The following is a 22,813-nucleotide window of genomic DNA, read 5'->3' as shown; positions in this document are numbered from 1 at the left end:
GTAAAGTTTTACATTACTAATTTTCTAAAAAAGCGATGTACTCGTTACTAATAGACATTTGTTATAAATAAAACCGATGTCCTTTACTACATAACCAAAACCAAAACATTGGAATAACACGCATCTATACAAATCTAACCAGTCAATCATTTATACATTTAACCATTCAATCATCCGAAAACCACCAACCCCATCATCTGCATCAATCATCCAAAAATCACCAACACCAACCCCATCATCTGCATCAATCATTCAAAAACTACAGAATCTACATTACCAAATGTACAACCCCCAGCATTTGCAAACCTATACAGCAACCCCAGCATTCATACAATTACATTCTTACTACACAGAACCGTCTAAATTACCAAATGTACGACTACGCAAAAGAAAAGACCTTGAGTACAAGAATTGATCAGATTTGCTCTTGGATGAACTGCAGAGCCTCAATGCGAACTTCATCTAGCTGTTTAATGCTGTAACACGATCGAGTCTTGGCCAACCACTACAAATTCCAAACAAACAAAATTCAGTACATGAATGAAAAGTAACCATATCGAAAAGTAACCATATCTCAGTATATAGCAAACTGGAAGCGTCAAGGTAATACCTTTTTAGCAAAATTCAACTTGTCATCATCGATAATTTCTTTCATGTATCGCATTATTACATACGCACATTCAATCCCACCGAGTTGTTTGGGAGATCCCTATTTCATTAATTAAAAGACAAATCAGGCATGTCAAATAAATCATATATATTAAGCACAAATATTAGGTACTCGATCTATTGTACTTACACTAAGAAACTTTGCCTTGGCCATCTTGTTGCCCCTGCCGGTTTCAGAGTTGTAACTTTTCAAAGCCCTACATAAAAAACATAAAATCTCATATAATGTACAGAAATGAACATGCAATTATACCAAACTGTTACGTTAATAAAAATTTACCTTGATAACGCCTTTTCTAGTTCTAAAAATTGTGTCGGGTGAGGTAGTGGATTCAGAATATATATTTCCCCTTCCCAGATAACGACCAAAATCCAATGCATACTATTTTCATAAATAAACAAAGACAGATATGACACAACACATAGAAATTTGTACTGTACTATCCATGTTTTTAATTTTCAGTATTACAATAAGTACTTACTTCTGATTATGCGGAAGAAAGAATAGGCGATCCGGGTTACCCTCTCTCAACCGGTTTAAAATGTATGCTTCAAAATCAGCATTCACGTGATATGTGGATCCGGGGTCAATAAAAGCAAATGTCTCCTCCAGTTCTGGTATTTCACTAATCTCAGAATGCAAGTGCCTATCGAAAGAGTGCTGATATTAAAATGCAAGTTCGGGAAAATTACAAACATTAAAAAAAATGATCATTAAAAAGAAAAAAAAGGTAACTTACGCCATGTAACTTGCAACTACTGCTTGGCCCAACATTTCAAACTCCAATAAAGACACAACATTCTCATGCAACAAATAAATTGTTTTTTCATGTCCAAACACATTCGGCTCACATCGAACCTGGATACTGACCCCGGTAGTTTTCATCCAAGTTGTTGCATATTTATACAACAGCTTAAAGCCCTTTGGCACTTTCGCACCTGGCTTTGCTTGAAGAAATTGTGCCTTCAAATCCTGCAACCCGTCATTCTTTTTTATTTTTTCAGCACTTGTTCGGGGCCTTTCTTTTTTCTGCACTTGATGATAATATAAAACCAAAATAAAATGTACATACCACTTAATTTTTAATATCTTGAAATGAACAATTTAATTTCAAAATTCAGACAATATTATACATATATATATTATTCATCATACCGCAACATTTGTGTAGCTAATTAATTTCTCAGGCCATGCCAAAAAAGATCCTAGAGCATCGCAGACAGTCATCATGTCATCACCACGTGTCTCAGCTGGAAGCAAGGCATCTGGTTTTATGAGGCCATCAATGGAGACACATTGATGTCCAATTGGTATATCAACTCCATGTACCAAATCAATTAAATTATGCTCGCGAGGATATACCATACCAAATGCAACCTTATTCTCAAGTCTCTCGACAGATAGCTCACAAGATCGTTGGGCCTATAATATTTAAATAAACAAAATTAAAAAATTAAGGTAACAATGATTTACCTTAGTAAGATAAATGACAAGGTTGCTCACAAAATTAAAATAACTTACGTGACTTCCAGGAGGTGAAGGCCTAGTTGGGCCATCTGTAAAAACACAGTCATCATCTTCATATACCAACACAACTCCTCTTGCAGGTGGTGGATTTGACTTCATTTCTTTATCCTTTTCCGGATCGAAACTTGCCTTTTCAGATGGCATTGGAGAGTGAAAAGTACCGCCACTTTTGATCACTGACTTCAAGCGATCAATCTCTGCCTCGAGAGTTTGCGTTTTTTTTTCAAGCAGTTCATCCCTTTGTCGATCACGGGCCATCAACTCTGCCTTTGTGATGCGAAGCTTTGGCTCTCTTGGCAAATTAAAGTATTGTTTTGGAGTGATGTACCCTGCAACAGCCCGAACCCTCCCAGAATGCTCACGACTCTCCAAAGCCGTTGTCAGAACATCTTCAGCACCAGAAAACTGAATCTCACCCTTCTTTTTTTTTCCAACAATGCGTTCTGTTAACAAGAAAATAATTAAAACATTGACAGGGGTCCTATTTATACTGATTCGCCTACTTTATTGATTTATGTCATCCTAATTTTACTGATTCGCCTACTTTAATGTAATTTAACCAAAATTAAAACTTACAATTTTATCGCATACAACAGCCAAATCTTCATCGACCTCTTGTCCGTTTTTCCGCTTACGAGCCTTTTGCCAAAAAATCGCTCTATCCGGTTCTTCTCCCGGATTCAACCTTCCTTTTTTTATCTGTTACAAATAAAATAAAATACAGTAATACAAATAACTCCAGGGCTAAAAAATGTAGGACTCTAATTTATTATGGACTGACCTATTATAAATTAAATACAGTTATACAATTAAATGAACTTTTCTTACCTCATCTTCTTTTAAACCGATGTAGCCCTTTCTTGACAACCGGTGATGATATTTTCTCTTAGACACTCTTTCACTTTGTGTGTCATGAATTTCCTAAAAACATGTCACAAGATTACAAAAATTACAACAGACGATGCAAAAAAATCACCAAAATCATATATTACAGAATTAAAACATACCTTCCACTTAGAATCAGTCCTCTGTCTCACAAACCTTTTCCAGGTTGCCTTACTAACATAACCATAGCCTCTTGGCGGCTTACTCAGCTTCTTCTTTTCTCCAATAAATGGTAGCACATACTTTCTCGTCAAATCAGTCTTAAACTGTCGCCATTTAGAGCCTGCTGACTTTAGGACCATGTGTAACACCCCCAAATCCGGGGTCGGGGATCCGGGTTGTCACGAGTTCCATTTCCCTTAATAACACCCAATCTTAATAATTAATCAACTACTCTGTACTGTGACCCCACAATAAACACACAGACCACAAGTTATAGTCTCAGAGATGAACATCCAAAAATAATCACAAGTCATTTTATTCCACAATTATCTGCCAATACACCTTAAAAGGTTTTCTGAATAAATTTACATTTCTTTGCCATTATTACAATTCATAAATATACATAATCTGATACATCAAAAGTTGAAAGCCTAGCCTATTGGTAGTTCCTACCTCAGCTACAGCGACATCAACGCCTATAGGAAACTGCGGAATGTTTCCTATCTGCTCGCGAATTGGGAGCTTGGTCCTGTTCATCTTGCCTATCTGATGTTGTGTGATGAAAGAAGAAAGCAAGGGTGAGCAGCAAGCCCACCAAAATAATATTTATAATAACTTACAATATATGAGCATTCTCATAGTACTCAAGAAAGTCTTGGTTAAGAAGAAATGAACCAAGTTGATATCTTAATGCGATGAAGTCGCAAAATATTCAGTATATATATATATATATTTATACTTTTCAAAATATTGGAAGTCCTCTTCCATGTATAATACACACAGAGTTCCAGTGTATAACTGTATAAAAATACTATTGCAAGGTGATCTCATATATCTAACCTTGTCTCAACGTTTTTCTGAAAATCTTTGTCATGCATAAGATAATCATTTACTAGATATAAGTTTAAAAGATGAAGTTACAAGATACTCCAATATACTTATATCTTTTCCAAATACTACTTGAACTACCACCGTTCAAGTAATAATTAGTTCAAAAGTTCATCACATAGATGAGACTACAAGATAATACTTGAATAGATTCAACCTTTAAAATATCATCAAAATAAAATGAACTTATGAGATACTTCATTTGATGCAAACATCATTTTTAAAACTTGACCCTGCCAACACTCAACAATCGCCCAACCGTAGCCTTTCTATCGAAGTGCTCTGGGTAGTGTTGCAGAAATATCCAATTGGATGATGAACTCATTACGGGAGTTTGTCGCGCCAGGAAGACCACTTACGATGATCAGTCGTAGTAGTGCAACCCCACCATTTTCTACATGTAGAGGAGAACCTGTCGGATTTACTTGTCAACCGAACACTGAACTCCTAAGGAATGGACCGCCTTAGCGGAACTTCCAGGCCATTTGGGCCAATATAATAAGGCTGGGCCAGCGCCACTCGACCACTTATGCCACTCCTAGTTCAGATGAAATCCATGACTCTGAAACGTAAAGCTCGTTCCCCCTTTCCCCAAGTAGAAACTTGTTGATACGGCTCCACCAAGAAGTCGTATCTAGTTGGAAAGGAGAACTCACCGATATTTCCCAGGCGATGCCTGTTAATGGATTAACTTGTTCCATGAATTTTACTTCCTGAGTGTTGGGTAAGTAATCAAAAACTCTTTTATCAAAACAGCAACCTTGTTGTGAATATAAAACACACCACAGAGCCGGATCCCTCAGGTTTTGAGCGAGTATTTAAATCCCCTTCGAAAGGAGGATCTTAAATATAAAAATGAGTTTTGGGATCCGCTCTAACTTTTAAAAATCATTTTGAAGACTCGCAAAACATTTTTAAGAATGTTTGGAGTGATGCTGATTTAACAAAATAAATCAGTCCCAATATATTAGAAAATATCTGAATATTATTATTTAAATAATATTTCCATAAAGAATAGTCTTTATAAAAATAATTGAAGTAGAAGTTTTAAAACTTATACTTGAAATGAATATTAAATAACCAAAGATATACCTATACGAAAGTACTATCTTTATTTGAATGATCAAAAGTGAGTTTGATTATCGACACCTTATCCTTTAATAAAATAAAGAATATATCTCAGCAAATAATCGGAGTCATAGATCCTCAAATGAATATTCAAATAATATTCAATAAATAAAATAAGCTGAGTCATAAGCCCTCGAATGAATATTCGAAATAATATTCATTAAATAATAAACTGAGTCATAATACCTCGAATGAATATTATAAATAATATTCATTAAATAAAATAAAGGAGTCATACATCCTCAAATGAATATCCAAGTGATATTCAATAAATAATATAAAGGAGTCATAAGTCCTCGAATGAATATTCAAGATAATATTCATTAATAAAATAAAGTTATCGAATAAACCTTATTCGATTAATAGTTTTGAAAACTATAACCATATATATATATATAAATATATATATAAAATCTACTCGGGATCCTCGACTCCCGGTTTTAGAAAATGTTTTTCACCTTTGGGTCCCTATACTAAGGGTATATGCAAATTACCGCTATTCTCTAGCATAGGTATTATCAACTGAACCAACAGATATATATGGCAAGAATACGAAATAGGCATGCATATATATACCATATCAGCATGCTTCAATATATCGCAAAATTTGCTAATTAACCAACATGCATCTATCACAAGATAATGCATATACATATATACATCACAACAACAGTATAACGGGTAGAAAACTTGCCTGAGCGACTGAGGGTTACGGATGGCTCGGGACGAGTCTGGTAACCTATAAACAACAAGTAAGTTGGAATTAAACCAAAGTCACTTGTAAATCTATACTCTAACCAACTCAGACTCTAACGCTCGTTTTGCGCTTACTGATTCTCTTAACTCACTCGAGTACCCTCGGCTCCACCATTTTTAATAATTTAACCATTACGAGTTTTAAGGCGATTCCTTCGCGAGTGTCTTACCAACTGCCTAACACTCTTACCATAATTGTTTCATACACTAGTTAACCCTTTTTGGTCTTTAACCTGTGTTTCAAAGTAAGGCGAGGGGTAAGGGTTCGTTCGCGAAACGTTGTTACTTAAAACGGCCGTTTCTCCTAAAACGTTCATCGGAATCCAACGAACCACATATCAAAACGAAGCTCGTAACATGAACTATCTAAACATGGCAATGGTCAAAATCTAGCAGGGGGTTCTCGGGTCCTAATGTTATGAACAAAAGCAGTCTAAAGTAAATTGGACATTACGACGGCTATATTTACGCGATTTCCCAATTTTATACCCTTCCAATTCAACCCATAATCAAGCCACAATCACATCCCAATCCAAACTCCATCCATACCACATCCTAACAGCCCCAATCAATTCAATATTAACATTTATACTTATGCTTAAGCTTGAATTTAACTATACTTAAGTTCTTTTAACCAAAACAACAAGATTCACCATCCATTTCACTACCACTCCAACCCAAATTCTAAACCAACAAGCATTAAGCTACTGTATCACCATAACAACTAGAATCATCCTATTTAAAAAGTAAAGCTAGGGTTTGGAGATGATATACCTTCCTTGAAGTGGTGTGAGTAGCTAGGAAGCCTTAAGAAGTCTTGAGATGACTTAGGGATGCTTGGATCTTAAAGGAAAAACAAGAAAATCAAGTTAAAATTCTTGAAGTCACTATTCATTGTCTTCTTCATTGATTTCTTGAAGAAGATTGTGAATGATTTGGAGGCTTAAACTCATAGAATAGCAATAACTATGCATAAGGAATACTAGGGAATTATCTTACCAATTTAGGAAGCCTTGAACTTGAATTTTGAAAATTGTTTTCTTTGAAAATGGCAAAAGCCGAGAGCAAAGGGAGGATGAAGGAGAATTTTGTGTTTTTGTTTTGATGAAAATGAATATTTGCTTGGGTGGTTGAATTAGTTTTGTTTTGTTTTAGGTCAATTACCCATTTACCCCTGATTTTGTGTGGTTAATATTCCACCACATTTCCTTCCCTCTTATGTCATGCTTGCATCACTTTGTGATGTCATCACCCCTCCTTTGTCCTCTTTCTATTGGTTGGATGACACCATCCTCTCTTATCCCTTTGATTAACTTCCTAATTATTTGCCTAATGACCGCTGATCTGTTATACGGTTCGCTTAACTTTCGTTTTCGTTAATCGTTTGAGGGATCATACCCGGGATCTTATTACTTAGGTTCCCTTAACCTTTATTAATATATTATATTCCTTTTATGATCGTCTCTTATAATCCTTTAATTTAAATCCTTTTTATCCTGTTACCTTTTACTCAATTCTTTCCGTATCTAGTGGATTTCCGGGAAAAACCAAAGTGTTCGGAATTGGATTCTGACGATCTTTACATACACTTATATACCATATAGAGTACTAATAAAATCTCAGAATATCCATAACAGAACCCCTACATAGTGTGGCATGAAAAGTTTTCTCATTCAGCTAAAACACTATTCATAAGGGTTACAAAAAGTTCAAAATTTTGGGGTTATTACAGTCTCCCCTCCTTAAAAGGATTCCGTCCCGGAATCAGATAGAAAATGAATAGGGATACTCTCTTAGTATTGCACTTTCTAACTCTCGAGTAAATTTTCCCACATTGTTGTCCTACCACCAACTCTTCCTAGTTTAATAACCCTTCTCCTAAGCACTTGTTCCTTTTCACTCTCTAACCCTTCCTGGTTGCTCCATATAGGTTACGTCGGGTTGCGTGTCTATGTGCTCATATGCCCCTATTTGTCTAGCATCCGAATTATACTTCCTTAATATTGATACGTGGAACACGTTATGACTTGCTACATGTTCGGGGGTAGGGCTAGCTCATATGCTAACTTCCCAAAACGTCTTTATATATCCAAGGGTCCAACAATTGGTGGACTTAGCTTTCCTTTCTTTCCGAATCTCATTAACCCCTTCCAAGGGAATACCTATAACAACACTAGGTCCCCTACTTCCCATTCCTTGTCCTTTCGTGTCAAATCAACATACTTCTTATATCCATCTTGGGCTACTACCATCCGTCCTCTGATTAAATCTATTAAATCCTTGGTCCTTTGGACCACTGCTGGTCCGAGCATTTTGCGCTTTACAACTTCATCCTAACATAAGGGAGATCGACATTATCTTCCCTCAAGGATCCCATAAGGCGATATCTCAATACTGACATATGATCTATCGTCGAAAGAAAACTCAATCCGTGATAACTGATCATTCCAAATTCTTTCAAGTCTATTGCACAGACTCTCATTATAGCGTTTAGCATTAGAGCTTTTGCTTCTCAATACCCATTCTTTTCCAGTTCGTAATCGCTACAACCTTCTGTTCCTAATATTATACTAGTTATACTTTTGCTCGTTAGCGTTCTATAACCTTTTAATAACAACGTCAACCTTAGTATCACGAATGTGTTTCCATTCCGAATACTACCACAACTTTATTACTCCTTTTTCAGCTGTTTCTATTTCCGAAAGTTTGATCAATCATATAGAAGTAAAGGAATTTGTTGAGAGATCACTATGATCATGAACACTTGTTATATCGCATAGTTAGTACAAAAGGTGGCCATCCTTTAGTACTTGATAAGCAATTAAATAATAGCTGGTATCCTACTCGGCTTCTATCACATAGATAGATAGTCATTCGGCAATACCTCCCCTTCTGGAAGGGTTGTTCTTCTCAGTTTATATGAAATAAAAAGAAGAGAAAAGAACGAACTGAAGAGAATTGTATATATGAAAAAAAATATTGCCATAAAATATCTGGCTTGGAATCTACCTCTGAACTATAGAGGTTTGTCATAGGAGAACAAAACATATAGGTATTTATATCAACATCAAGTATTATAGCATCGTATTTCACATGCCTAAATATTTTTGCTATTCCGTCCATCATTCTATGGACCCATGCTCTTCCTCGAGCTTATACACAATCACCTTCGAAACTCCTTCGATATCGAAAATCGAACCTGGGATCTCATTCTAGACATCATCGTTACTTGAATTCTATGCTTGCACCGTAACCTTCCTCGTATAATAATACGACTCTCTATTGATAAGAAAGAATAAATATTCAATAGGTAGATACTCTACTAAATTAGTCTATCAATGATAACTTATACACTACCACGACCCGTTTAGTGGTACTCAATCTCAACATCCATTCCAATACAACTCTCACGGTTGTAATCAGCTCGTTACTCGCAGAATCATTGCTGCCTTACTATGGTCCACCACTGACCTACTGTCGTCATTCACATTCCATGAAATCTTAATATCTAACCATACGGAGTCCATACATGTCATATCAAATCCTTCTAAGGAGGTAACATAATCACCATTCCTGATTCATGAAGAACACTCCTGATCCTGACATACATACCTGACATGAAGCAGATAAAATTGCAGAAGAGTTTCAATCAAAGCAACGATAGCAGGTTAATACCATTCTTACTCGTATGCCTTAAATAAAAGACTTAACTCAAGGTTCGTTTAGTCCCTTTTGAAACATGGTCCGGGATTATCCTCCGGGTAGTTCCTTCTGAGATAGATAGCCCGCTCATGGCGATCACACGAATTAAACCTTTACCAACTACTATTACGGTTGGGTATTGCACAGTCATCAGAAGGAATGTCAATCTTTCAAACCATAATACAACCTTTACGGCTTCAACCATTATTACTGTATTCCTCTGGCACGAGCGCCTGTAATTGTCCTCTTACATTTAAAGTGTCGGCCACCTCTTTGGCCTTTCCTGATAGTAATATTTCCTTACAATCAATGTCATCTTAACCACTTTTACTAATTTTCTACCCCATTTCAATCACAACTTATGTGAAGATGTTTTCCTTAAAATCTGATGAGTAAAAAAAAATCACCATTTTTCCATAAGTTATTGCCTCAGTCTTTAGAGGTTAATCACTGCCGCGACTGACTCTCGATCGTACTTAGAACATCTTTTATCTTAGGTCCTAATTGCCTTGACTAATTTCAACCTTTACTGGTTCGATCCATACTTTCTCGTGGTTTAACACGTGCCCCACTTGGCATTATTATAATTACGCCATATTTCCTTCATCAAAATTTCTGTTCTTGAGAACTTTGAATATTACCTTTCTCCTTGTAAAACTTCTAAGGTTATCCTTAAATCCTTCATCAGGTACACCCTAGGCACAGGGCGTATCAAGATACCATTTATTAATACCAGAATCATAGTCTATATACTTCTGAAAAATTTCTCCACTGATCCTTAAAGGTTGTTGTTACCTTAATCCTTCATTCTATACTATCAAAACTCATACTATCCCTATTAAGGGTGAAATGCCAACCTTTATGCATTCCCCCAGGATTTATTTTAAGTTACCGATGTTTTATCCTTAATTCCACCTTTAAAAGGTACCTGCATCCTTCCATGGATAAATCAAGTCATATAACCCTGATAAGGGTGTCTTATTCAATCATTTCCACCTCGATAGTATATGCCTAATTTCACAATAACATCTGTATTCAAAATAAGGTCAATCAATATGGCCTCCAAAAGATAACAACGGTTATCCGCTTTTCTTGCCTAATCTGGTAACGATAACAAGGATGTTCTGCAAGATATTGGTCGTGTTCAACGCGAACTTCTTTTTAATAATTCCTTATTTACTTTTGTTGTTTATCTCAACAGACATCTCAATGTTGGGATATCTTTCATACCTGGCGTCTCCCTTTCTGGGTATCAAGCCACCGGTCTTACACTTCACATTCTTGAGGGTCACTTCCTTCATCCAATTTTCCTAATTTCTTACTTTCTTGTCTCCTCAGTCTATCCGTGTCTCAATATTTATCCTTCGAACTATCTCAAGGTTTCCTCAAATCCTCCCAACTTACAGGGGATAAAATATATGTATCTCTTATTCCTTCAACCATCAATTTAACTCATGGTGAATCACCCGCATCCTGACGATTACATACTTTTCTATTTCTATTGCTACGAGTCTTTAGGGTTTCCTCATACCCAACTCCTTTCTCTTATCATTATTTCATGAACCAACACAACCTAAGCATTGATTTCAAACATCCCGTCATTCTGGATTCGTGTCCTTAGAACGAATCTTGACGACTTTTACAACTTAGATTCATAATTCATCATACTCGTCTGCCTTTGTTCTGGCTCTAAAGCTTTTACACTATCCCCATAACCTTGGGAATTACTTTCCCGAGAACAATTGACTGAACTTTAATAAGTTTATCCTAACCTCTGGCTCCGTGCCTTTCTTGGTCTTTCACCAGCGGGGGGCCTCTCTCTTAGGAAGGTAGGTGACAAAATAGTCTTTTGCGCATCATCAATCATTTAGAATCTCAAATGATTCCTCTATTTCCTTTAGCCAGGCTTTTGCCTTGACTGGGTCAACTTGTTCCTTGAAACTCTGAGAGCTTAGTGACTTAAAGGTCCTGAAGGAATTTCCCACCGTATTGTTTCCTCAGGGTGGTGGTTGGGGATAGTAGTCTAAGTTCTGTCTAGACAGGTCCATAAATTGTCGTATAGGAGTACCGTCTCGGGTCTCCTTTCCTTACTCAACTTTCTATTTCCTTAGTATGAAATGTTTCATCCTTCTCCCATACTTGGGGTTATTTTATACATTTTAAATCCTCATTTTCCACTTCATTATGTTATGGGTTCATTCTATCTTGAAGGCGACCTCCCTGACTATCACGTTCAGGTTTTGCTCTAAATCTTATTCCTCAAACTAGCTTTCATCTAGGATCTCATCTTTAAGCTCTTGAACATTTGGAACCCAAATCCTGTAGGAATACCTCATTATTCCCTTATCATCTTTCTCAGTATTAATCTCTTATCTATTTGTTGGCTTTCTGCCTTCATTCATCACTTTTTCTGGCACAATATGTTCTTTTCCAATAATTCGGGCTGTATTGCAATCTCAAATAGCTTTTCGGTACCGGCTTCGGTTACCTTCACTTCTATTTCCATTTTCTCAAAATCTCTTATAACTCTCCTAAAGACATTATAATCTTGAGTCTCTCTTTTTTACTAAGGGCATCAGCCACCACATTGGCTTTCCCCGAATGATAAAGAATCTCCCAATCATAATTCTTGATTAGCTCTAACCGCCTCCTCTGGCGTATGTTGAGCTCTTTCTACATAAAAATGTACTAGAGCTCCTATGGTTTGTGAATCTCGCACTTCTCTCCATACAAGTAGTGCCTCAAATCTTTAGGGCAAAAACTATTGCCATGAGCCCAAGCTCATGGGTGGGGATATCGAATTTTATATTCCCTTAATTGTCTTGACGCGTGCGCGATTACCTTGTTGTGCTGTATAAGAAGCACCCTAATTCCTTATGCGAAGCGTCACTAAAAATCACAAAATCTCCTTTCCCATCCGGCAACGCCAACATGGGAGCCGTCACCAACCTTTGCTTCAGTTCTTGAAAGCTGTTCTCGCATTTCTCTGTCCATTCAAACTTCTCAGTCTTACGAGTAAGCCGCGTTAAAGGGACTACTATATTTACAAACTTGAACGAACCTCCGGTAGTGACCGGCCAATCCTACCTCTGGTAGTCGACCTAACCATGGTCATCAATTCATCAGTGGTCCTTTATTCATTCTTGTCAGGATCTTCCATGGGATCCTCCTCAGCAACTATCCCTTCAAGGACAACATCCTCAACCGCTACATCCTCAATATGAACATCATTCGATCCCGCGTTAGGACGCTCTATCGGATCCATAATCTGATCTCCAATAAGTAATAAAACATCATCGCGTTGTTGCTCCTCAACCTCAGGGTTCGGAGTCTCGCTACCATATACAATAACGAACTACGCTTCTATCACGATATTTATAAGGGTTCCCGTAAGGGTTTTAACTGTCTGTACTACGTTAGGTAGCCCGACTATGAACTTGGAAAGAGTTCTTATTATCTTAGTGAACTTATTATCTTAACGTCACATCATCTCTGAGGTTTATAACGCTTAGCTCTGATACCACTTCTGTAACACCCCCAAATCCGGGGTCGGGGATCCGGGTTGTCACGAGTTCCATTTCCCTTAATAACACCCAATCTTAATAATTAATCAACTACTCTGTACTGTGACCCCACAATAAACACACACACCACAAGTTATAGTCTCGGAGATGAACATCCAAAAATAATCACAAGTCATTTTATTCCACAATTATCTGCCAATACACCTTAAAAGGTTTTCTGAATAAATTTACATTTCTTTCCCATTATTACAATTCATAAATATACATAATCTGATACATCAAAACTTGAAAGCCTAGCCTATTGGTAGTTCCTACCTCAGCTACAGCGACATCAACGCCTATAGGAAACTGTGGAACGTTTCCTATCTGCTCGCGAATTGGGAGCTTGGTCCTGTTCATCTTGCCTATCTGATGTTGTGTGATGAAAGAAGAAAGCAAGGGTGAGCAGCAAGCCCACCAAAATAATATTTATAATAACTTACAATATATGAGCATTCTCATAGTACTCAAGAAAGTCTTGGTTAAGAAGAAATGAACCAAGTTGATATCTTAATGCGATGAAGTCGCAAAATATTCAGTATATATATATATACTTTTCAAAATATTGGAAGTCCTCTTCCATGCATAATACACACAGAGTTCCAGTGTATAACTGTATAAAAAATACCGTTGCAAGGTGATCTCATATATCTAACCTTGTCTCAACGTTTTTCTGAAAATCTTTGTCATGCATAAGATAATCATTTACTAGATATAAGTTTAAAAGATGAAGTTACAAGATACTCCAATATACTTATATCTTTTCCAAATACTACTTGAACTACCACCGTTCAAGTTATAATTAGTTCAAAAGTTCATCACATAGATGAGACTACAAGATAATACTTGAATAGATTCAACCTTTAAAATATCATCAAAATAAAATGAAGTTATGAGATACTTCATTTGATGCAAACATCATTTTGAAAACTTGACCCTGCCAACACTCAACAATCGCCCAACCGTAGCCTTTCTATCGAAGTGCTCTGGGTAGTGTTGCAGAAATATCCAATTGGATGATGAACTCATTACGGGAGTTTGCCGCGCCAGGAAGACCACTTACGATGATCAGTCGTAGTAGTGCAACCCCACCATTTTCTACATGTAGAGGAGAACCTGTCGGATTTACTTGTCAACCAAACACTGAACTCCTAAGGAATGGACCGCCTTAGCGGAACTTCCAGGCCATTTGGGCCAATATAATAAGGTTGGGCCGGCGCCACTCGACCACTTACACCACTCCTAGTTAAGATGAAATCCATGACTCTGAAACGTAAAGCTCGTTCCCCCTTTCCCCAAGTAGAAACTTGTTGATACGGCTCCACCAAGAAGTCGTATCTAGTTGGAAATGAGAACTCACCGATATTTCCCAGGCGATGCCTGTTAATGGATTAACTTGTTCCAAGAATTTTACTTCCTGAGTGTTGGGTAAGTAATCAATTCATTTAACAAAACAGCAACCTTGTTGCGAATATAAAACACATCACAAAGCCGGATCCCTCAGGTTTTGAGCGAGTATTTAAATCCCCTTCGAAAGGAGGATCTTAAATATAAAAATGAGTTTTGGGATCCGCTCTAACTTTTAAAAATCATTTTGAAGACTCGCAAAACATTTTTAAGAATGTTTGGAGTGATGCTGATTTAACAAAATAAATCAGTCCCAATATATTAGAAAATATCTGAATATTATTATTTAAATAATATTTCCATAAAGAATAATCTTTATAAAAATAATTGAAGTAGAAGTTTTAAAACTTATACTTGAAATGAATATTAAATAACCAAAGATATACCTATACGAAAGTACTATCTTTATTTGAATGATCAAAAGTGAGTTTGATTATCGACACCTTATTCTTTAATAAAATAAAGAATATATTCAGCAAATAATCGGAGTCATAGATCCTCAAATGAATATTCAAATAATATTCAATAAATAAAATAAGCTGAGTCATAAGCCCTCGAATGAATATTCGAAATAATATTCATTAAATAATAAGCTGAGTCATAATACCTCGAATGAATATTATAAATAATATTCACTAAATACAATAAAGGAGTCATACATCCTCAAATGAATATCCAAGTGATATTCAATAAATAATATAAAGGAGTCATAAGTCCTCGAATGAATATTCAAGATAATATTCATTAATAAAATAAAGTTATCGAATAAACCTTATTCGATTAATAGTTTTGAAAACTATAACCATATATATATATAAATATATATATAAAATCTACTCGGGATCCTCGACTCCCGGTTTTAGAAAATGTTTTTCACCTTTGGGTCCCTATACTAAGGGTATATGCAAATTACCGCTATTCTCTAGCATAGGTATTATCAACTGAACCAACAGATATATATGGCAAGAATACGAAATAGGCATGCATATATATACCATATCAGCATGCTTCAATATATCGCAAAATTTGCTAATTAACCAACATGCATCTATCACAAGATAATGCATATACATATATACATCACAACAACAGTATAACGGGTAGAAAACTTGCCTGAGCGACTGAGGGTTACGGATGGCTCGGGACGAGTCTGGTAACCTATAAACAACAAGTAAGTTGGAATTAAACCAAAGTCACTTGTAAATCTATACTCTAACCAACTCAGACTCTAACGCTCGTTTCTCCTAAACCGTTCATCGGAATCCAACGAACCACATATCAAAACGAAGCTCGTAAGATGAACTATCTAAAAATGGCAATGGTTAAAATCTAGCAGGGGGTTCTCGGGTCCTAATGTTATGAACAAAAGCAGTCTAAAGTAAATCGGACATTACGACGGCTATGTTTACACGATTTCCCAATTTTATACCCTTCCAATTTAACCCATAATCAAGCCACAATCACATCCCAATCCAAACTCCATCCATACCACATCCTAACAGCCCCAATCAATTCAATATTAACATTTATACTTATGCTTAAGCTTGAATTTAACTATACTTAAGTTCTTTTAACTAAAACAACAAGATTCACCATCCATTTCACTACCACTCCAACCCAAATTCTAAACCAACAAGCATTAAGCTACTATATCACCATAACAACTAGAATCATCCTATTTAACAAAGTAAAGCTAGGGTTTGGAGATGATATACCTTCCTTGAAGTGGTGTGAGTAGCTAGGAAGCCTTAAGAAGTCTTGAGATGACTTAGGGATGCTTGGATCTTAAAGGAAAAACAAGAAAATCAAGTTAAAATTCTTGAAGTCACTATTCATTGTCTTCTTCATTGATTTCTTGAAGAAGATTGTGAATGATTTGGAGGCTTAAACTCATAGAATAACCATAACTATGCATAAGGAATACTAGGGAATTATCTTACCAATTTAGGAAGCCTTGAACTTGAATTTTGAAAATTGTTTTCTTTGAAAATGGCAAAAGCCGAGAGCAAAGGGAGGATGAAGGAGAATTTTGTGTTTTTGTTTTGATGAAAATGAATATTTGCTTGGTTGGTTGAATTAGTTTTGTTTTGTTTTAGGTCAATTACCCATTTACCCTTGATTTTGTGTGGTTAATATTCCACCACATTTCCTTCCCTCTTATGTCATGCTTGCATCACTTTGTGATGTCATCACCCCTCCTTTGTCCTCTTTCTATTGGTTGGATGACACCATCCTCTCTTATCCCTTTGATTAACTTCCTAATTATTTGCCTAATGACCGCTGATCTGTTATACGGTTCGCTTAACTTTCGTTTTCGTTTATCGTTTGAGGGATCATACCTGGGATCTTATTACTTAGGTTCCCTTAACCTTTCTCAATATATTATATTCCTTTTATGATCCTCTCTTATAATCCTTTAATTTAAATCCTTTTTATCCTATTACCTTTTACTCAATTCTTTCCGTATCTAGTGGATTTCCGGGAAAAACCAAAGTGTTCGGAATTGGATTCTGACGATCTTTACATACACTTATATACCATATAGAGTACTAATAAAATCTCAGAATATCCATAACAGAACCCCTACATAGTGTGGCATGAAAAGTTTTCTCATTCAGCTAAAACACTATTCATAAGGGTTACAAAAAGTTCAAAATTTTGGGGTTATTACACCATGTTTTCAATTTCTGGTTTAACTTTGAAGGTAGCCTGAAAAAACACAAGTTCACAAAATCATAACAGGAAAAACTTATATTCAAGATCTACATTTGATAATAATTTTTTAGAATTGATCTAGTACCTGGAGATCTAACCAAAGCTTTGATTTTAATTCAGGGTCTACATTTGGCCACGTAGGAATGTCGATTGGAATTGTAGTCCTGGCCAATATACCAATGTAAGACTGCAAACGGGCTCTAGTTTCCCCATTAGGAATCCCCCATTCATTGGCAGTGACTTTAACTTTCTTCCCGCGAGCTTTCTTGATAATCACTTTGTATATTGCGCATACGCCTCGCTTACCCCCAGACTTTGTCACTTACTGCCCATGTAATAAAAACAGAGGGGCCTTGAATGCGTGGTAGTCTAATTCCCATATTTCCCTGATCACCCCATAAAATTTTAAATCACTCTCTATAGGATTCATGTCCTTAGCACTAGAGACTTGGACTGTCCTCGCAACTAATGACACACCACTATTCTGAACTACCCTTGCATTATCTCGATCCTTTGTGTGGTATCGGACCCCTTCAACAGCATAACTTTCGTAAGTCAAAACTGAAAATGAAGGTTTCCCAGCCAACCATCTTAAAGTTTCAGATACGGCTTCCGTATTCTCCCTCATTTCTGTACTGACCTACATATAATTTATTGATGCATATAAGTGGCTACAAGAGAAGGAAAAAGAATGTAAACCAACTTTTTGTTCAAACCAATCGGCAAATTGTCGATTGTGCTCTCCCAATAGCCACTGTACACTCTTCTTTTTCCCTCGATAAATCTCTTCCAAATATTTTTTATGCAACCTGAAATTACTTACATCAAATTCGACTAAACTGTACCAAATACAACTTTAACAATTATATGTATACTTTTTATATTTTACTTACATAAAATATGGTTCCACTTCCGAATTATTACGAAGAACTGAAAGATGAGCCTCATCTCGTTCTTTTTCCGCAACTGACTTCATAGTCACACCACCGATTGGACCAGAAATTTTTTTTTCATCTCTCGGAAGACCGGCTGTTCTACTACTCCCGCTATAGAACTCACTGCAAAATTCTATTGACTCTTCTTTGAGGTAACCTTCAGCTATAGAACCTTCTGGATATAATCGGTTTCTTACATAACTCTTCAATATTTTATTAAAGCGTTCAAATGGAAACATCCATCTATAAAAAACCGGTCCACATAATCGCAGTTCCCTTACTAGGTGGACCATAAGATGTATCATAACATCAAAAAATGACGGAGGGAATATCTTCTCTAACTCACACAGGGTCAATATCACATCTGCTTGTAATTTATTCAACTTTGACACATCTACAACTTTGTTGTACAGAGAGTTGAAGAAAAAACACAATCTTATGATACTAACCCTAACATTTTTCGGAAGCACTGAACGAATGCAAACAGGTAGTAATTGTTGGAGAAGGATATGGTAGTCATGGGACTTTAAACCATACAACTTCATATCAATCATCGATACACAATTTCTTATATTTGAAGCATGTCCGTATGGAAGTTTCATGTCGTACAATGATGCTAATATTGTTTGTTTTTCTTTCCGGGAGAGAGTATAAGGGACAGGAGGTAGGTATGTTCTTTTCTCACCTACTTCTGGAGCTAAATCAGGCCGTATTCCCATGTCAACCAAATCAAGATGCGAGGCAAGGCTATCTTTACTCTTGAATTTCATGTACAGAAGTGTCCCAATTATATTATCACACACGTTCTTTTCGACGTGCATGACATCTAAACAATGTCGAACATGGAGAAACTTCCAATACTTTAACTCAAAAAAAACTGACTGTTTTTTCCATGGAGACTCCACCTTTCTTTGCTTCCCCCCTTCCCAAAACTGAACCTAAGTTGCTGTTGTTGCCCCAACACTTCCTCTCCACTAAGTGGTTCAAGTGCACAACCAAATTCTTGTTCTCCATTAAAAGCTGTCCTTTGTCTCCTATACGGATGATAAAGATCTAAATACCAACGATGTCCTTGGTAGCTCATTTTTCTACTACGACTTAGATATTTAGCCACGGTATGATCACCGCATACTAGACAGGCCCTATAACCCTTATTAACGCACCCCGACAAATTTCCATATCCCGGAAAGTCATTTATTGTCCACATCAAGATTGCCTTTAGAGTGAAAAAGGATTTGGTATGGGCATCGTACACGTTTGGTTCACCTTCCTCCCACAATTTTTTTAAATCGTCAATCAGTGGCTGGAGATATACGTCAATATCATTACCAGGCTCTTGTGGGCCTGAAATTAATGTTGTTAACATCATAAACTTCCTCTTCATGCATAACCATGGAGGAAGATTATATGTTACTAACATAACTGGCCAGCAGCTGTACTGATTATTTAATCCATTGTTGTGTGGATTTATACCATCGACCGCTAATCCTAAACGTATATTTCTTGCCTCGCTACCAAACTCAGGCCACCTACAATCTACATTTCTCCAAGAAGGAGAATCAGAGGGGTGACGCATCTTTCGATCTTTGGATCGATTATTTGCATGCCAACTCATTAATTCAGCAGTAGATGAAGATTTAAACATTCTTTTAAATCTGGGGATTATCGGAAAATACCACATAACCTTAGCTGGCACATTTACCCTAACTTAACCATCTTTCCCAACTTTCCACCGAGAGAGATGGCATTTGGGACACTCGGAAGAAGACTCGAGAATTGGACCCCTGTATAATACGCAGTCATTTGGACAAGCGTGGAATTTAATATACTCGAGGCCTAAATCAGTCAAGGTTTTCTTGGCTTCATACATATTAGACGGAAGCAGATTATCTTTAGGAAGAATTGTTCCAATTGATTGAAGCAGATCAGTAAAAGCTTTATCGGAAACTCTAAACCTAGCCTTCCAATTATGTAATTTTAAGACCGACTCCAGTTTAGTACACTCACTTCCCTCAAACAGAGGTTGTTCTGCATCGGCAACAAACCTCTTAAAGTTATCTGACTCTTTATCGCAATCTTCCCTACTATAGGCTGCTTCATACATGTTAAATGTTTCTGAAATTGGTATGGGCTTCGAGGGAGGACAAGTACTACCAACAGATGACCTAGTACTATTATCATGGTTTTCTCCATGCCAAATCCAATCAGAATATCCTAAACTAAACCCTGATTTATAAAGATGACCTCTGATTATATTCACAGAAAACTTTTTGAAGTTAGAGCAGTGTGCACAAGGACAAGGAATTTTCTTGGGGTTTTTAGCATTTTCCTCGGCAAATATCAAGAAGTTTTCAACACCAATTTCATACTGTAGAGAATCCCTATCGGCTTTTATCCAAGACTTATCCATTTAAAACCACCTGGTATGTCACTAAAAAATTCAGTATAAGGCTTATATTTATTTTATAAGTCTAATATTTATTTTAGAAGTCTAACTTGATTTTAAGTATGACATCCACACATAGGGCAGACTATAAACGACATAAGAAAACTCAGAATTCATATTATACATAATGCATATTATACATTTTAATGTTATATATTTTATTATAATATGATATGAATCGATTTGTAATGCATTACGTAATTCATATTATATATTTAATTATAGTACTAGTACTATATATTAACTAGTCATTCGGTATTTAATGTATAATCACTATATAATTAACCATAGTATAATAGTCAGATCACAGATGCAGATTATCAAATTATAAATGTACTATTTTCAACTAAACACTTGCATACACAATCACTAAATTAACCACACACTTGCATCCAAAATTCAGAACACGACTACATTTAAATATAACATACTAATACCAAAATGAATTCTCCTGCACATAATTGCAAATAAAACAAAACTGAGATTTCATATAATACATAATGCATATTATACACAACACATAGATCAACATAAGAACCAACTACATAGCACATAGACAAAAAAAACACTATCAAAATTAACAAAACAAATCAAATGTATAAGCGTATAAAACAGAGTTGCAAAAGAAAACTCACCGAAGATCGAAAAATTAAACAGCACTAATGTCCTGCAAAAACAAATCACAACATTACAAACAAATGAAAACCTAATTTATAAAAATAAAAAATAAATAAATAAATACAAATGTACAACCAAAAACACCCAAATTACCTAAAGCTTTAAATCTTTTTCTCAACTTAGGTCCTGTATACAACAAGAAGAAAAGTATTAGCAACAAGTTTAGACATTAAATTAATAAAAAACATAAGGTTTTCGAATTAGATAAAACCTCAATTTACAAAATTAGGGCTTTGAATTCAAAAATCCTCAAATTTTAAAACTGGTCTTCATGCAGAGAAGACCAGTTCGATTCAAGTAGATACAACACTTACTGAAGTAGAGAGGTTAACTGAAAGAGGCTTAACGGAGAGATTGAGAGCGGAGAGAGAGAGAGAGAGAGAGAGAGAGAGAGAGAGAGAGAGAGAGAGAGAGAGAGAGAAGAGAGAGAGAGAGGTTCCACAGACAGGTTCGAGAGAGAGAGAGGTGAGAGAGAGAGAGAGGTTCGAGAGATTGTGATGGTGAGATGATGACCGGAGTTCAGAGAGATTGTGAGGGGAGAGAGGTTCGAGAGAGAGGGGGGCTTCGAGAGAGAGAGAGAGAAAAAATTTCTGTTAGTTTTTAGTTTTTTTGTTTTTAGTTTTCTGTTTTGATTTTGTTGTGTCTGAAAATTGATTTGGGGGGAACCAAAATTTGGTTAAGGGGGGAGAATTTTGGAATTGGGGGGAATGTAGAACTAAAAAACGAATGAAAATTTCACTAACGGGGGAAAGAAATGGTGGGCGCGAATTTTGTTTTTTTTGGTGAATTTTAGACATCGGTTTAATTATAACCGATGTCTACAAAGAACAAAGACATCACAAAAACACGGGGCGATGTCAATATTTTTTTTAACATCAGTGGCAAAGTTAACCGATGTCTAATGTGTGATGCCTATTGACATTATTCTTGTAGTGTGTGGATCTGGTGGCAGGTATGCTCGTTACAAACACAGTAGAAGTAAAAGTATTAATGGATTCTGGAGCAAATATATCCTTTATTGCTGAAAGTATTCTTGGTGGATTAAAATGTGTTGCGTACCCTCTTGAACCCAATTTGATTATAGAAGTAGCAAATCAAGAGAAAGTCACTGTTAATAGGGTTTGTCCCGATTACGATGTGGTTATAGGAGGTCGGAACTTTTCTGCTGACTTAATTCCTTTTAAGTTATGAGAATTTGACGTTATATTAGGAATGGATTGGCTGTTAGACCATGAGGCACAAACAGAGTGTAAAATAAAGAAGGTGAAGTTAAAGACCAAGGATGGCATTGAAGTGATATTCAAGGGGAAAAGACAAGAGAGGAAGTTTTTAACAGCTATTCAGACAAAGA

General features: G+C 36.2%; 1 protein-coding gene and 1 long non-coding RNA gene across 2 annotated transcripts; both read right to left on the bottom strand.

The window, feature by feature from the left end:
- Positions 1-2,792: 2,792 nt before the first annotated feature.
- Positions 2,793-3,331, bottom strand: LOC141684012 (uncharacterized). Its single transcript, XR_012560528.1, has 3 exons — positions 3,205-3,331; positions 3,026-3,118; positions 2,793-2,896 (listed from the first exon to the last, which is right to left on the bottom strand). It is a non-coding gene; the product is annotated as an uncharacterized LOC141684012 (long non-coding RNA).
- Positions 3,332-17,725: 14,394 nt separating this feature from the next.
- On the bottom strand, positions 17,726-19,914 carry LOC141685913 (uncharacterized). The gene is made up of 6 exons (XM_074490989.1): positions 19,812-19,914; positions 19,221-19,682; positions 18,788-19,164; positions 18,297-18,541; positions 18,107-18,212; positions 17,726-18,043 (listed from the first exon to the last, which is right to left on the bottom strand). Exons 1-6 carry the CDS (start codon positions 19,912-19,914, stop codon positions 17,726-17,728), a joined length of 1,611 nt encoding a protein of 536 aa, XP_074347090.1.
- Between the last annotated feature and the right edge of the window lie 2,899 nt (positions 19,915-22,813).

The sequence above is a fragment of the Apium graveolens genome, chromosome 9 (genome assembly GCF_009905375.1).
Source record: "Apium graveolens cultivar Ventura chromosome 9, ASM990537v1, whole genome shotgun sequence".
NCBI lineage: Eukaryota > Viridiplantae > Streptophyta > Magnoliopsida > Apiales > Apiaceae > Apium > Apium graveolens.
Note: the sequence above shows the minus strand (reverse complement) of the source record. Positions and strands in the feature narration are given on the sequence as shown.